Here is a 16,805-nt window from a genome sequence, read left to right as displayed (position 1 = left end):
TCACTAAATGCGCATGAGATCCTGGATTGAAACTGGGATCAGGAAAAGGGCATTAGGGGAAAACCAGGGGCATCTGAGTAACTTCTATAGTTAATGCTATTGTATCAATGAAACAAACTTAGATTTTGAAAACTGCACTCTGGTTAATCATGTACAGATGTGAGAGCTGGACCATAAAGAAGGCTGAGCACTGAAGAACTGATGCTTTCAAACTGTGGTGCTGGAGAAGACTCTTGAGAGTCCCTTGGACAGCAAGGAGATCCAACCAGTCAATCCTAAAGGAAATCAACCCTGAACATTCATTGGAAGGACTGATGCTAAAGCTGAAGCTCCAATACTCTGGCCACCTGATTCGGAGAGCCAACTCACTGGAAAAGACCCTGATGCTGGGAAAGACTGAGGGCAGGAGAAGAGGATGGTAGAGGATAGGCGATTAGATAGTATCACCCACTCAACGAACATAAATTTGAGTAAACTCCAGGAGACAATGAAGCACAGTGGAGCCTGGTGTGTGGCAGTCCTTGGGGCCGCAAACAGTTAGACACAGCTTAGCAGCTGAACAACAATAACTGTAGTTAAGTAAGATGTTGATATTGGGGTGAAGAGCAGGTGAGATATCTCTGAATCATCATCAAAACTTCTGAGTCTAAAATTAGCTCAAAAAAAAAATTTTTTTTAAAAAAAAAGGCAAAGAGAGAACAAGTGTGTAGAGTGTTTCTATGTAAAAAAAATTTAAAAAGGCAAAGGATACACAAAGGTATACACCATGCAGAATCTCCTAAATGCATAGACTATTTCTTGAAAATACACAGAAAACCATCACAATGGCTGCCCTTGGAACTCAGACCTAGGCCCAAGGCCTGGGGGGCTGGGGTGAGAAGGAAGCTTGTGTCCAACCATTAACTCTTATCACGCTGGGATGCTTTATTATGTGCTCCAGTATCCATATGAAGCCAGTTTCAAAACCCACATACTCTGCAGAATACAAAGTTCTACTTGTATGTATTAAATTAAGCAAGTTGATTACGTTAGTCAAAAGCTGCATCCTCTTGGCAACTTGCTCTGTGTATCTGATCTGTCAAATTCAGAAAGACGGTAGCTTCATCAGTGTCCCTGATGGGTCTAATGGTTTTGCTATATTTTTAGGGTTATGATTCATAAAAAGAAAATAAAGTCAAACTCCATGAAGAACAATAAAGGAAAACATAAATATGAAACCAGAATATTTTTGTAGGCAAGGGGGCATCGGCTTGCCAGACCCCCACGTGGCTGCAGCTGGCTGCACTCCTTGGTGTTAGGAGATGCCCCAGACTAAGGGGAGCCAGACCTTTGCACTTCAGGTCCAGCAGAACAGACAGCGGGTGCCTCTTCAGCATTTCCTTGCGCTTGTCATCTAGCTGAACTCCCAGTGTGGGTCGCCGGCGTTTCTGGACAAAGAAGGGAGATGAGCAGGTTAAGCACAGGTCACAGGAATCCCCCCTTCCCTCTCCCTGCCACCCAGGGCTTCAGCACTGGGACCTGTGCTTCAGCGCTCAGGCTGCCAGGATCCCAGACGCCCTCTCTTTCACATCTCTCTCTTCTGCTTCCAGGGAGGACAGCACCTGGCAGCTAGCGGGCCCCATGCTCTCACCGTGGTCTGCTCCTCCTCGGCGTCCGAGTCGCTCTCGTCGTCTGCGGTGACAGAGAGAAGGCAGCTGGGGGGTGAGGGGACTCCCCCAATTCTCCCCAGAGCACCTCGGTCAGGGCGTGTAAAAGGGCTCAGGCTTTTGTCAATGATTTTCCTTACGATAAATAATAAATCTGCTGTTTCTCACTCAGTACAGTATAGCGATGCAAGAAGGATAACGACCTATAATCCCATCACTCCTGAGTTCTTTCAGTGATTTTTAATGCATTCCTAGGGAGAAGGTCCTCTGCTGGTGGTGGCAGCAATAACAGTAACATAAACAGCAGCAGCAGCTCATCCATCTGAGGATTAAGTGCCATGTGCTAAGGGTGATGCTGAGGGCTCTGCATGCCCGACCTCCTTTAATCCACATCACAATCCTAGAATACACGAGCTATCACTATCTTGCTTTGACAGAGGTGAGTGAACTGAGGCTCCAAATGTTGAAGAGTTTCCCGAGCACTGTGAGCTAGTGAGAGGCAGGGCTTTTCCCTGTTTACCCCGAGCACTGAGACACTGAAGCCCAGCTCCCTGCCACTCAGAACCAGTATGGCTCATTTCCACAGGGCCAAGGATGGCCCTGGGTGGGAACCTGGCGCCCCCGGAATCAGCAGAGGAGGACATGGGGGAGGACCCTGAGCACCACTTACCCTGGGAGTCCTCGGGAGGCTTGAACAGAGCCTTGGCCTCATCCACGCTGCCTTCGATCGCCACAGACAACGTCTTATCTGGGAGCAAGAAAGAGCCACCTGTGACAGCTGCTGAGGGAAGGAGCTCAGCCACACAAGCAGGCCCGCCCTGGGGCTGCACTGCCTGCACCTGTCACAGCTCCTTACTGACAGGGGCTGGAAGGCAAAAAGCCCTTTCTCCAGATGCAGAGGAGCAAGGCAGGAAACCTAAGTCTTCTTTCCATCATCTACTGAAAACAAGGACTCAAAGTACAGATTCCTGGCCAAGCATCACCTGAGACTAGGTGTGAATTCTCTTTTCAGGTTTACACCAAGGCACAGAAATCCAAACCAGTGGCCCAGAGCCACATGGCACAATTCTGCCAACTATCACAAAAGCTCTTATCTGGACCCTGTAAGTATCCACATCCTAGGAACAACGGTTCTCCCCTCAGTTCTCATTCTCTCTTCTGTGCTCCACCAAACACCCAGCACCTGCCTGGCACTGTCACATTTAACTGGAAGCAGAAGGACAGTGGGGAGGAAGATGGAACCTGCAGCCTACTCTCAGGCCTGTGCCTCTACCCAACCAACTCCCAAACTCACAGCCTGGGATGTTATGACACTTGCTCTGAGCCTCAGTTTTGACATCTGTGAAATGGGGATTTGACAGATGGGAGCTGTCTGGCTGGCTGATGAGGACTGAATGAGCTTTAATTTTAAAATTACTTAAAAAAACTCACTTTGAATCCTCACAACAACCTACAGGAGGAATACTATTACTCTAGCCATTTACAGATGAGAAAATTAAGGCTCAGGGATGTTAGATACAATAGCCAAGTAGACAAACTAGGATTCAAGACAAAGTCTATTTAACCTGAGGCTGGTCCCTCTACCACAGATCTAAGCAGCCTGATCCCTGCGCCAGGCCTGACACCTCACCGAGCGAGGCCTGGATCCGCCTTTGTGGAACTCTGTGCATGTGGTACTGGGAGGTCAGAGTCCATAGCCCTTCCTGCTCCATTCAAAGGGGTGTACAGAGATGCACGTAGTCATGGGGGCCCAGAAGAGTTTGCCCAAGAGTGTAAAGGATGACATACTCGCAGGTGGCTGACCACTGCTAATCACCGACGACCCTGCATGAACCGTAACAGCTCATCCCAAAGAAACTGGCTGCCCCCACCAAACACAGGCAAATGCCAGACTGTTCTTTTGACTGGTTTACTCCTGGAATTCCACAGTAAAATGGGAATGAAAACAGGCTGGATTTCAAACACAAAAGAAAAGAAAATTACTCACCCTGTCTAGGGGGCTGGGAAGATTTCCTATGAGCTGATGATGAAAACAGGAGGGAGAACAAAAGGGAGGGAGACGATAAAAGGACCGGGAAGACACAAGAAGAGAGACAGTAATGTGTGGATGCCGTGGCTGGGAGGACAGGCATGCACCGATGCAGTGTGTGTCTGAGGCGGTGGGGTGGGGCAGGGGAGAAAAGTTTAGGTGCCGGGGAAAAGCTGCAGGAGGGCAAGAGGTAGGATCGCCAGAAATGTCCCCAAATCCTATTGGAGTCACGGGCTGCCTTCAAGCTTAATAAGGACACCTCCTCTCCCCTGGTAATTCACTGTGACGACATGCGGCCTGTCCCAGAGTATGGCGGTGAAAGCCTGGGAGAGCTGGCTGGGACCTGTGTTCACCGAGCTTCTCCCTCAAGCGAGAGGAAGGCACTGGTCCACCTGCCAAGCGTGCCTTGATGGGGAAAGTGCTTGGGAGCCTGGAGAGGCTGCCTGGGCACTGAACCCAACAGCCAACTAGCCAGGCTCATCAGAGATTCAAAGCCATCCATCATGGAGTGCCCATCAGGTTAGTCCAGCCTCAGGCCAGCTGGTCAAAGCAGCCATGCTGGGCAGTGCAGAGGGGAGGCAGCATCTGTCACCTGAGGGCTTCTGAGCAGGGCCCGGGAGCTTTCCTCGGCAGGCGGTGCTTCCAGATGCCTCCCTGGCCTCGGCCGCTGCTCCCACAGCCCCTCTTCCCTGCCCGCCCCATACTCACCACAGGCCTGCCCGTACGCAGTGGCTTGGACAAAGAGCACATAGAGGGGTGGCGGCAGGTGTCTGGCTGTCTCGTACTGCTTGTGAGCCTGGTCGAAGGGCATGAACAGGTACTCCTGCACCGGGAGGGAAGCCTGCAAGCAACGGAAGAAGGGATTTTGTTTCTCTTTGGTAGGCAGTTCACACAGGAACCTTATGAAGGTGACAGCAACAACAAACAATAAGAAAATGAACTTTAAAAAAGATACCAAAGGAGCTCAGCTCAGTGCTCAGTGATGACTGAGAGGGGTGTAATGGGGGGACGGTGGGAGGAAGACTCACGAGGGAGGGGATATAAGTATACGTATAGCTGACTCACGCTGTACAGCAGGAACTGACACAATATCATAAAACATTTATATTCCAATTTTTTTAAAAAGGGAAAGAAAAAAAAAGATACCAGTTTCCCTAGCTTCTGGGAAACATCAAGTACCTAAACGTCGAGTGAGTAAACGTCCACACAAACACCTGAGAAGCGAAAGATCTGAATGCAGGCGATACACGCCGCGCGCACACAGGGGCAGTCACTGTCTCCCCAGACTGAGGGGGGGTAAAGCAAAAGGAAAACTGGAAATGTTCTTCTCTATTTGAGTGGTGATTACACAAATGCGTTCACAAATGTACACAAAGTGAAAATTCACTGACCTGCATGTACATTTACAAGCTATATGCTTTATGTAAAATTATTTTTTTAAAGTAATATGAGTACTTCTTTTTTAAAAGGTTGTATTCAAGTTTATATGGCAAAAGTTCCCAGTTCCCAAACACCAAAAGTAACCATTAATGGTTTGGTGTGAAAACATACTTTTCTAAGCACACAGATGACTTAACACACATACGCATCCACCTGATACTCTGTAAATGAAGGCACGTGTACACATGAGGTTATACTAGATGTTCTACAATTTGCATTTTTTTCTTTCATAATTTAATAAATCTTTCTGTCCAGTTACTCTGTCAGTAATAGGCTGTTCTACACTTCCATCACAACTGCTAAGACTGAACCATACAAGAATTTATTTACCCTGTACCCTACTTAGGAGCATTTGGAGTGCTTCCAGTTAACAGGAACAATTTAAGTACAACCAAAACTTTAAGTTTCTGATTTCTGTCCTATATGAGTATCTGTTAATTCTATACCTAGAATTGGAGAGAGGAAACACAGATCTTGCCAAACCCTACAAAAGTGAATTCTTAATTTCTCTAGGGCCCTTTTACAAAGTTCCTCCATATTAGCCATATACCCTGCTTTATAAAACTATAAAGATTTAGGTCAAATCTTTATACATACAGAAAGACGTTGCATTTTACAGGTAAAAAGTGGGGACTTTCCCTCCCGAGGTACCTGATGGCTTTCAATACTAGTGAAGTTCTTTTCAGAGTGAAAGCTCTACTAAGCAGTTGGCCCCTGAGGTGCAGTCAGGGGATCTAGCATCCACAAGCTTAGGTCCTCGAAGACTGCAGGCTGGTGCAGGTCATGCGAGGGTAAACTCCACTTACAGTCTATGAAAGTGTTTTACCCAGAAGAGGCGCTGGGAGAAAACACCCAGGTAAATGTGAATATGCGTTTCTGAGCCTATCCTGCCGCATTTCCTCCACAAAGGACACAACCTTACCATTCCAGCTGTGGGCCTGCAGACAGGACCATCCTTGCACTCTGCTCCAGGCTCCCAGACTGGACAAAACAAACCCACAGGGCGATGTGGCTGCTGGTGGCCTGAGGCCATTGGGTGGTGAAGATCAAGTAAGAGCCAAGGAGGTGGCGGGCTGCGGGGAGACTCTCACCTGCATGATGCTGTTGAGACGAGGCTGGAGGCTGCTCAGGTACTCCTTCTTCACCTCAATCTCCTTGAGGATCTTCTCCTTGTTGGACAGGCACTCTCGGTACTTCTCCGCCAGCCTGTTGAGGGAGGACAGAGCACTGTCCTGGGATGCTCCCCAGGGACACCCCAACACACCTGTTCACTGCCAGACTCTACCCAATGACAGCAGTCATGATGAACTGCTAATGATTACCTAGCATTTACTATGTGTCAGGCACTTTGGAGAACTTTTTATAATCATAATGGCATTTAATCCTTTATAAAAACACTGGAAGATGGGGACTTTTCTTATCCCTGAAGAAGGAAACCAAGGCTCAGGGAGGTGGGTAACTTGCCCAAGGTCATCCAACTAAGAGCAGGCGCAGAGCTGGGCTCTGAATCCAGGCCTGTCTGCTCCAGAGGCTGTGCTCATAACAACTAGGGAATACCCGTGTCACCTCCTGCTCCGTTTTCTGCCTCAGAGGCTAGACCCAGAGCTTTCACAAACATACGGACCCAGCAGCTGCAGGACCCAAACGAGGCCCACAGACTGGCCTGAGGGGGATTGATTCCAGGTCAGAGCCACAGGAATGGAACTCTCGTGGCTTGGCCAAGGGCAGGCTGCGTACTGGACAGGGGTGTGATGGGCCAGCCCCATGTGCTAAAAAGCTGAAACCAGTTCCCTAAGATCCAGACTCTGTACTTAATAATTTCATAATGTAAACCAAAGGCACAAAATACACTCAACAACAGAAAAATGCAAGGGATTAAAAACACCACCTTTTCTGACAGAAAATGAAGCAAATGTGCCACCCAAAAGCCCCAGAACTCCTATACACACGGAAAGAGGAAAAAGTCACCATGATGGAAGGGATACAACTATAAAACATCTAAGATGAAAAACGTATAAACATACCATAGCCTAAGAAACATCTAGATTAAATTACATAGTATAGACATTCTATTTACACTAAATAAAGAAAAGCTCTTTATTAGTACAGAAAATTTTATATGTAAAGGGGTGCCTCAATGCATTATTTACAATAGCAAAAAATGCAAACAACTTAAAAGTCCAATCCACTACAGAAACAATTATGTGACAATTTACAATGGAATGCTGTACAGCCTTCTGAAACAATGTTTGCAAAGCTTTGCAATACCATAGGAATATGCTTATGGGTGGGAGAAAAGGTAAAAAAAATTTATAGTACAAAAGGCATTTAAGTCTTAGGCATTAAAATTTTGAAGGAAAGGTTACCCCAACTTTCTTGTAACAGCCTTAAGCAATTCCAATCTCACTTACGGTACAGCTGGCCAAGTGTGAACTGCTAAATGTGACTTAATCACAAAACGCAATTTGGTCTCAGAGGCCATTCTGCTGGTCCCACTGTGCTTTGCTACTGACCCTGGGACAGGACGAAGCACTGGCCCTGGTGAATACAGGCTCGTCTCTGTACAGGTGAACAGGTCCGGAAGGAGGAAATGCTACCTTTTCCGCTGCTCCAGCTCCCAGTCCAGGCGTGCAAGGGTTTGCTGGTGAGGGTCTCCCATGGTGACTTCCGCCTTGCTGATATCTGGAGGAGCCTCCTTATAAAACTCCTCTAAGCTGACCAGATCGATTTCTTCATGCTTTGACCTGTAGTCAAAAACTCAATAATGTCAAGTTGCTATTCTCAGAAACACACTGGCTCAAGCAGGTCCCCAGTCTCCCCCAGGTATGTGCACTCTGGCCTGGTCTACAGCCCCTTGAGGAGCCTGGAATCCAGACTTCTCAACAAATGTTCATTACTAGGTATTTCAGTGTGAAGAGAGGTAGTTGGTGACATCCCACAGGATCCTTACCCACAGTGCCCAAGCTTTATACCCGTGATTTAACTAAAGACCTAGAAATCAGGCTTATGAAACATACAGACCTCTCCAAGCTCTGCAAGAGAGCTAACAGATTAAAAAATCAAATAAAAACATCATAGTTGGGCTTCCCTGGTGGCTCAGGGGTAAAGAATCCACCTGCCAACATAGGAGACATGGGTGCAATCCCTGATTTGGGAAGATCCCACAGGCCATGGGGCAACTAAGCCCATGCTCTCTAGAGCCAGCGAGCTAGAATTACCGAGTCTAGGCACCCCAGAACCTATGCTCAGCAACAACAGAAGCCACCACAATGAGAAGCCTGCCTACTGCAACTACAGAGTAGCCTCCACTTGCTGCAACTAGAGAAAAGCCTATGCAGCAACAAAGATCCAGCACAACCATAATTATATAAATAAAAAGAAAATTACTTATCAAACAATGTGTTCATGGTCATAAGGAAAATGAACTTAAAAAAAAAACAACCCATCATGGTCTAGGCCTAGAATGTCAGGTTCAAACCAAGAAATGCAATTTAGCAAGAATAAACATAAGAGTCTACATTTAAGTTTAAAATATTAACTATCTAACCTTAACATGAGGAAGATTCAACATGGCAGGACTGATGTGAAAAGATCTATAGAAGCTTTAACTATTACATGTATAGTGGCACACGTGTATAAAAGAAACCCAATCCTTTTTGCTACATGAACACAGTAGCACTCAGGTTGTATAGCAGTAATAACAGGAGCTGCCACGTTATTACATACCCATTGTATACCATCCTTCAGTTCAGTTCAGTCTCTCAGTTGTGTCCGACTCTTTGCCACCCCATGGACTGAAGCACGCAAGGCTTCCTTCTCCATCACCAACTACTGGAGCTTGCTCATACTCATGTCCATTGAGTCAGTGGTGCCATCTAACTATCTCATCCTCTGTCGTCCCTTTCTCCTCCTGCCTTCAATCTTTCCCAGCATCTTTTCCAAGGAGTCAGTTCTTCGCATCAGGTGGCCAAAGTCTTGAAATTTCAGCTTCAGCATCGTTCCAATGAATATTCAGGGCTGATTTCCTTTAGGATGTACTGGTTTGATCTCCTTGCAGTCCAAGGGACTCTCAAGAGTCTTCTCCAACACTACAGTTCAAAAGCAACAATTCTTCAGTGCTCAGCTTTCTTTATAGTCCAACTCTCACATCCATGCACGACTACTGGAAATACCATCCTTATCTCATTTAATTCTTACAGTAACTGAAATACGGATTGTTACTTCCATTTTTCAAATGAAATGGAGGCTACCATCAGTAAGCAGTTTGCCCAAGGCCACACAGCTAAGGAGCAGCAGAGTTGGGAGCTGAACCCAGGCTGTCCAGGGTCCCTGGTCCTTCCACTTGGCCACTGCTTTGCCACAGGATTGCATTCTGCTGTATTTTGCATTTGTTGGCTTTCATCTGAACAACAGTAACAGGTGGAGCATCATACCTTTGGTGTTTTTACACCTTTCTTATTTTTAAATAGTAATATTTTTAAAACTTCCTATGAATCTTAAACTAAGAGTTTATTTCCTCTATGGACTCTTCTTCCAGGTTCCCTCATTGATAATATCTTATATAATCATGACAGTCAAAACCAGGAAATTGACAACTTTACACTATTAACTCAGTTACCTGATGTGGATTTCACTTCTGTATTTCAGCATAATTATGTGATGAATTTGTGAAGCAGATAAAGATACCTCTCAAAAATCAGCACACAGTAGACCCAATGTCTAACGTGAGACAGCTGGATGACATCACTGACTCAATGGAAATGAGTTTGAGCAAACTCGGACAGATAGTGAAGGACAGGGAAGCTTGGTGTGCTGCAGTCCAAAGGTTTGCAGAGTCAGACACAACTTAGCGACTGAACAACAACGTCTAACGTGGTCTCCCTCATCCCAAGTTTATTACAAATAAAACCTGACTCCTTTCAGTTTACACAAATAGGTCTGACCATGCAAGAACATGCTCCCCTCTCTTATTCTGTCTATTCCTTTCTCTTTCTGAGCTTTCATCTTGGACTTGCCAAGAGGCATCACAGTTTAAGGAGGACACTGACAAACTGTAGTTTGTTCACCTAAAAGCAGCTAGGCAATAAGGGGTTCAGGTTCCAAAGAATGAAATCCATTTGCAAAAATGAATTGCTGGAACTTCAGAGGGAAGAGCTGGGCCAAAAGGTTAAAAAGATGTAACTGGAAGTGAACTCCTCACATACAGGCGCTCAGGAATCAAACTGATAATGCGAAGGATCTCCCTGCTGGGAAGAGACAACTGCTTTTCACCAGGGTCAGAGCTGAAAACTCAAAAGGGTCAGACAGGCTTCTGAGGTTCTTTGTGCATCCTGGAACTGCTTCTTCCGATTTTCCCATTCAAAAGTGATTTATTCATCCTTTCCCCAGATCCTGCAGTCTCCAAACACATCTGACTCCTTTTTAAAGAAACTGGCTCACACTGAGCTATGGAGGAAAAGGCAGTTAGTTACCAGCAGATCACCATGCCAAAGCCCTGTGCTTCAAAACTCACTTAAATTCCAGACACTTGGTGATCTCCTTCTGCAGGTGCATCACCTCATACAACAGGTTCTGGAGCTGCAGGTGATAGGCGTCCACTTTTTGCTTGGCCTGCAAGGAGGACAAGGTCAGAGGTGAGTGGGACAAGGTGGGGTGGGGCAGAGCAAAGCACAGCAAGCCGCAAACTCAGAAAAAGGGCAAGGGGGTTAGGGAGGGGGGAGAGGGAGGGAGGAGGAGGGTTAGATCTCTCAGTGCCTACCTCATGGGTCTGATCTCTTCCTTTCTTCAACCTGATGTGGGCTAATCGGTTAAGCTTCTTCAGAGTCATAAAATGCACACAGCTCTGGATCCTCCGATCTTCTATCTCAACCGCCTGCTGGTCGAGAAAACTGATAAAGACCTTGACAAATGAAGCTAGCTCAGACTCCTTCAGCCCCTCACTGCTGACCTATCCTCATCTAGGGTTAAAAACAGACACTGGAAGGAGCTGAGAATCATGAGCAGTGTCAGGGGGAGATGGAAGAATGACTGTATAAGGGCAATGCTTACAGTTTCCAGGCAAAAACAAAACAAAACAATTTCTGCTTGGACCAAAGCAACAGGAATCAAAGGTGGAGCAAATGGAGCCAATGCACAAACCAAAGCTACATAACATACACAGAGATCCAAATAGTGCCAGTTCACGCCATATAACTTGACCTCTATGAAGGCTACAGAATTAATCTGAACAAAAACAGCAGAACTATACCTGTAAAACTTGACTATAGTCAAACAGATACACTGTAATAATCTTAACAATATTGGCCAGGATAAGCACAAATAACTGAGATTCCTGAAAAAATATGGATTGTTTTTAACTTACCCATAGAGTTTTCAGTCACACTGTTTTGTTTCTCTGCCCTGAAACCTTTTTTCTTTTTTTTAATATGAACAATTTGATTTTTGGTCTCTATGTCTTAGTTGTACATATCCAGTCTTATATCTGCAAGGGTGACTGACGGTACTATTCACTTTCTCCACACGTAGCAAAATGCCCAGCACTTCATAAATATTGTTTCAATGGATTATCAAATTACAGTTATGGAAAAAAAATGATTAATCCTGTACTTTCATGACTGTTGTTGGTGACTGTGTGGTGATGTTACAATAAACTAATAGGCAGATCTCTAGAGCCCTCAGGGTCTAATCCCCTGATGACGGGAGGACATAAGACCAAAATCAGGAAGGGCTGTGACAGGCGCAAAACAGATCCATCCACGCAGACCCACGTCCGCCCACGCCCACTCCTTACCGCGTCCTTGCCACCCCGGCTCTTCAGGTCCTGGATCTCGGCCATGAGCCTCTGCAGCTCCTGGCACGTGTACTTGTACAGCTCATAGTCTCTGCCAGGGTCCCGCAGGTCCACCTCAGCCTCCTCACTGTAGTATTTACCTTCCTGTGGAGGCAAGGATCCGGCCTTGTGGTCTTGGGAGTGAAAGTCTCTCCGGTGGAACAAGGGACACTTGGCTGAGATCAGTGATTATGAAGCCCCCCAAATCAGGTCTCTATAGAATCTGGTCCTCAAATCAAATGCTTTTCTTTCTTCTTTTCCTCTTTCTGATTGTAAAGTAATGCATGCTTGGTGTTGAGATTCAGAAAACAGTGAAGGGTATCAAAACCAAAATGAATAATTGCCTATAATCTCACCTCCCAGCCTGAAATAACTCATTGTTAATACTGTGGATAAATGCATCAAGATAAAATAAAATGGGATCATCCTGTTCATGCTATTTAGTGCAATTTCCCATCACAATAAACATAGATCTCCATTAAAATGGCTATATATAGATGAACCAGAATTCATTTAATCAAATTTCTTCTGATGGGTGTTTAGATGCTTGAATCAAGCTTTAGCAGATATCCTAATTGGTCTCCCAGACTTTGGAATAAACAAACACATCTCTTTCAGAGAGAGTCAGTTACAGTTAAAAATACTGCACCTGTTTGAAAGTTGCTGAGAGTAGATCTTAAAAGTTCTCATCACAAGAAAAAAAAATTCTGTAACTATGTAACATGATAGATATAAACTAGACATTTTGGTAATCATTTCACAAAATATAGAAATACCATTATATTGTACACTTGAAATTGATATGTTATATATCAAGTAGACTTCGATTTAATTATTAAAAAAAAACAAAACAGTGAACTGGAATCAATGCCTCCCAAAGGATAAAGTTCTTAATTTTAATTTCCTAAATCTGAAGAAAGCGTCATCTTCTATTTAAACTGAAGCTGGTATGTTTTACTCTAGTTAAAAAAAAAAAAACCCACAATCAATCAATATAGTTAAGTCACATAACCTACAGACTGGGAGAAAATATTTGCAAACAATGAAATCATCAAAGGCTTAATTTCCAAAATACATATTAACTCATACAACTCAGTAACAACAACAAAAGACCCAATCAAAAAATGGGCAGAAGACTTGCACAGACATTTCTCCAAAAAAGACATACAGATGGTCAATAGGCACATGAAAAGATGTTCAACACTGTTAATTATTAGAGAAATACATATGAAAACTACAACGAGGTATGACCTCACACTGGTCGTAACAGACATCCTTAAAAAGTCTAAAATAAGAAATACTGGAGTGTGGAGAAAAGGGAATCCTCCTATACTGTTGATGGGAATGTAATCTGGTGCAGTCACTATGGAAAACAGTATGGAGGTTCCTCAAAAAACTAAAAATAGAGTTGTCACATCATCCAGTAACCCTACTTATGGGCATGTATCTGGACAAAACTCTTAACTAGAAAAGATACATGCACCTCAATGTTCACAGCAGCGCTATTTACAATAGTCATGACACGGAAGCAACGTAACAGCCCATCAACAGACGAACGGACAAAGAAGATGTGGTGTGTGTTCATACACACACACACACACACACACACAGACATACACATATACACTGGCTTCCCTGGTGGCTCAGATGGTAAAGAATCTCCCTCCAATACAGGAGACCCGGGAAGATGTCCTGGAGAGGGAATGGCTACCCACTCCAGTATTTCTGCCTGGAGAATCCCACAGACAGAGTAGCCTGGTGGGATATAGTCTAGGGTTGCAAAGAGTTGGCCATGAATAAGCAAGCATGCATGCATGCATACATAGATACACACACATATACACTCACACACAATGGAACAGTACCTAGCTTAAGAAAGAATGTAAATCAGCAGTGAGGATGGATCTAGAGATAGTCATGTCCAATGAAATAGGTCAGAAAAAGAAAGTACCATATGATATCACTTGTGTATGGAATCTAAAATATGATACAAAAGAACTTACTTACAACTCACAGACATAGAGAACAGATTTGTGTTGCCACAGTGAAGGATGGATTGGGATTAGCAGATACAAACTATTATACATAGAATGGATAAAACAACAAGGTGCTACTGTATAGCACAGGAAACTATATTTAACATCCTGTAATAAAGCATAACGGAAAAGAAAAAATTAGTTAAGTCATAAATCAGCTTGACAGATTCAAGGATAGAGAAACAGCAAAAGAAGAACCTTGCTGACCACGAGAGCACTCAGGCCATAAAAGAGGTTCTTTGGGGACATGGTTCTGGTACCATCTCAGGAGCAGACCAGGACTGCCACATCTACAAAGCCTTAGGGGCATGTTGCGGATGGACTGTCTTCATTTGACCATGAGGAGAGCTGGAGACGCACACTATACTAGAATACATTCTCTGTTCAACCACTAATCATGTCTAATATAAGCTTGTTGGTTCTTGGGATACTGCAGCCAAATATGACTCGGATACTTAAGTCTTGAAGAGCCAAGGGAATTCCAGGCACATGGTCAAGCAGAGGCCACCTGGGAGGTTGTGCCCATGACCCTCAGCTGCTGCAAACCCACAGCCAGGTGCTTGGTCCCAAGTTGCAAATTTCTCAGCAGCACAGCAGCCCCAGCTGATCTCACCTGCTCAGTGTCAGAACGAGTACGCTTCCCTTCAGCTGGCGCTCCATCACTTCGGATCACTTTGGGCTTTCGTTTTTTGCTTGATTCTGATGACATCGTTGTTTGGTAAAGTCAGGAGAGAACAGCAGACACCTGTTAAGAGGAGAAAGCTTTCGAGTTTTTCTGGAATTGTAATCGGAGATTCCCCTGGAGTCAGAATACTGAAGTCTGTCTAGCAGTTCTGGACGCTTATACTCTCGGTAAATCAAGAAAAGTCATCAACCCTCCAAAGCTCTGTAAAAACGGGAATCATCCCTCAGTCTGTGCAAAATGAACTCGTTTTCCTCATCTCCATCTCCTTTAAAGGCACCACCACCAACACCCCACTGACCAAACTCCTCAGCCAGGTACATAAGTCTATTCCCAATACTATCAACTGATCAGTGTGTTCTGGACCTTCAGCTAAGCACTGTAAGGGTATGTTCCCATTTGCTTTTTAAAACAAGGATTCTCTCAGATACAAACAAGCATCTCATTCACAGGTGAGAACACTGAGGGTCAGGAAGGTGAATGACTTGCCCAAGATCACACAGCTAGCATGCTGAAGCTTGGATCCAACACGTGCCACAGCAGTGCTCTTGGCAACTACATTATTGCATCTTGTAGTCTTGCTACCATGTCATCTGGTGATGCCCTCAACTCCCTGGTTGGCCCGAAAATTTAAAAGAATGGAACGGACATTTCATGGGACTCTAGCATAACAAAGCATCCTCACTCTGCTACCTCTACTGACTGTCACCAGAGACCTCTGAAGTGGGAAGCCCTATCCCCCCAATCCCAGTGAATCTGTCACCAACACTTAATGAGGGAGCCAAGATCTCCGGAGAGTCCAGTCACAGAAGCCCTAAGTTGGAGTCTTAACTCCTCTATTTCATGACTATGAATTCTGGGACAAATCACTTCACTTTTCTCTGCATATGTTTTCTCATAGATCAAATGAGAACAGCAGTCCCTACCTCCAAGGTGGTCGTGGACATTAAAGCAGGAGGCGTTGCACTGGGGAAGGCAATGAAGATGATCTGGGAGCTGGGTGAGAAAGTGAATTCCTGTCAATTCTCTTTAGAAACTTCTGACTGCCTCATGGAGAACGTCTCATTTCTTTGGTTGGCCTTTAACATCTACAAATGCCAATATCCCTTTGTTAAGGAAAGAAGTCTATCTCAGATCCTTAGACACCTGAAATCTAGTCACAGTCACCAGTTTTTTCATGTTCAATAATCTTTATCATTACATCCTGCATAGGACAGTGAAAGAAGCGTTCTATTTGTGGTAGAGATTAAAATTTTTCTTTCAAACTAAATTTAAATTTAAAAAATGACTCAGTTAAAATAAATAAGTTAATTTTCCACAGAGAAGGGGCCCCAAAGGCGTTACGTGTGGGAAATTCTGACTTTGATAGCACAGTCAAGAGTGCCTGGCAGAGACAAGCGCATAATAAAAGTGAGCTGCTATCACCACCACCTTCCGGGGCGTTTTCTAGAGGCTGCACTGTGGGGCCTGACGATGCTGCGGCCAACATTCTCCACAGGAGGAAACTGAGACCGCGGCGCCGAGCGGCCCGGGTCCCTGCGGAATGACGGCGGAGAACCAGGGTTAGACCCAAGCCCGGGCACGTCCTCGCGCAGTCCACTCCCCAGTTCTAGCGCGCCCGGACCCACCCCGCCCTGGTCCCCTCCTCACCACACGGCACCCCGAAGCGTCCCGGAGAGCGTGCCACTTCCGGCGTCGGGGACTCTGTGGCTTGCGCACCATAGAGAAGCGGAAGGAAGGAGCGGCCGACCGGAAGTCTTGTGCGGAGGCCGGAAGCGGAGCGCGAAGGATCCCGACGCAGCCGGCCGGCGGTTCAGGCGGCGGCCGGGCTGTTAAGGGGATAAGGTGGTGGCGGTACTTGGGTTGTCTAGGCGGGTCCCAACCAGCCAGCCGTCTCACATTACCCACTGAAACCGGGAAACCGAGGCTGTAAGGGCAAAGATTTGCATTTTGAACTTTTTAAGTTCAAATAAGGGTTCGTTCATTCTGTCCCCAGTGCCTAAAGCAATGCCCAGCAACTAGTAGGCGCTCTGCCATGTATTTGTCAAATGAATTTGTCGTGTGCCCAAGATAACACAAGAATGTAGTAGTGCCATGATATGGACATTTGTGAATTTGCTTCTGTAACCTGGATTCTTAACTA

The 16,805-nt window shown here is 45.3% G+C and overlaps 1 protein-coding gene across 1 annotated transcript in view; it reads right to left on the bottom strand.

Annotated features, from left to right (window-relative positions):
* THOC5 (THO complex subunit 5) overlaps positions 1-16,372 on the bottom strand; it is a 27,614-nt gene extending 11,242 nt beyond the window's left edge. The window contains exons 1-12 of the mRNA XM_065903781.1: positions 16,313-16,372; positions 15,589-15,750; positions 14,594-14,725; positions 11,906-12,049; positions 10,874-10,987; positions 10,628-10,725; positions 7,713-7,859; positions 6,207-6,321; positions 4,384-4,516; positions 2,317-2,394; positions 1,631-1,671; positions 1,219-1,427 (exon numbers count right to left, since the gene is read on the bottom strand). Of these exons, the coding sequence (XP_065759853.1) occupies positions 1,219-1,427; positions 1,631-1,671; positions 2,317-2,394; positions 4,384-4,516; positions 6,207-6,321; positions 7,713-7,859; positions 10,628-10,725; positions 10,874-10,987; positions 11,906-12,049; positions 14,594-14,689 (1,175 nt within the window). The 5' untranslated portion in view covers positions 14,690-14,725; positions 15,589-15,750; positions 16,313-16,372. The remainder of the gene's footprint in view (positions 1-1,218; positions 1,428-1,630; positions 1,672-2,316; positions 2,395-4,383; positions 4,517-6,206; positions 6,322-7,712; positions 7,860-10,627; positions 10,726-10,873; positions 10,988-11,905; positions 12,050-14,593; positions 14,726-15,588; positions 15,751-16,312) is intronic.
* Between the last annotated feature and the right edge of the window lie 433 nt (positions 16,373-16,805).

The sequence above is a fragment of the Muntiacus reevesi genome, chromosome 13 (genome assembly GCF_963930625.1).
Source record: "Muntiacus reevesi chromosome 13, mMunRee1.1, whole genome shotgun sequence".
Taxonomy (NCBI): domain Eukaryota; kingdom Metazoa; phylum Chordata; class Mammalia; order Artiodactyla; family Cervidae; genus Muntiacus; species Muntiacus reevesi.
This window is presented reverse-complemented; position numbering and strand designations above follow the sequence as displayed.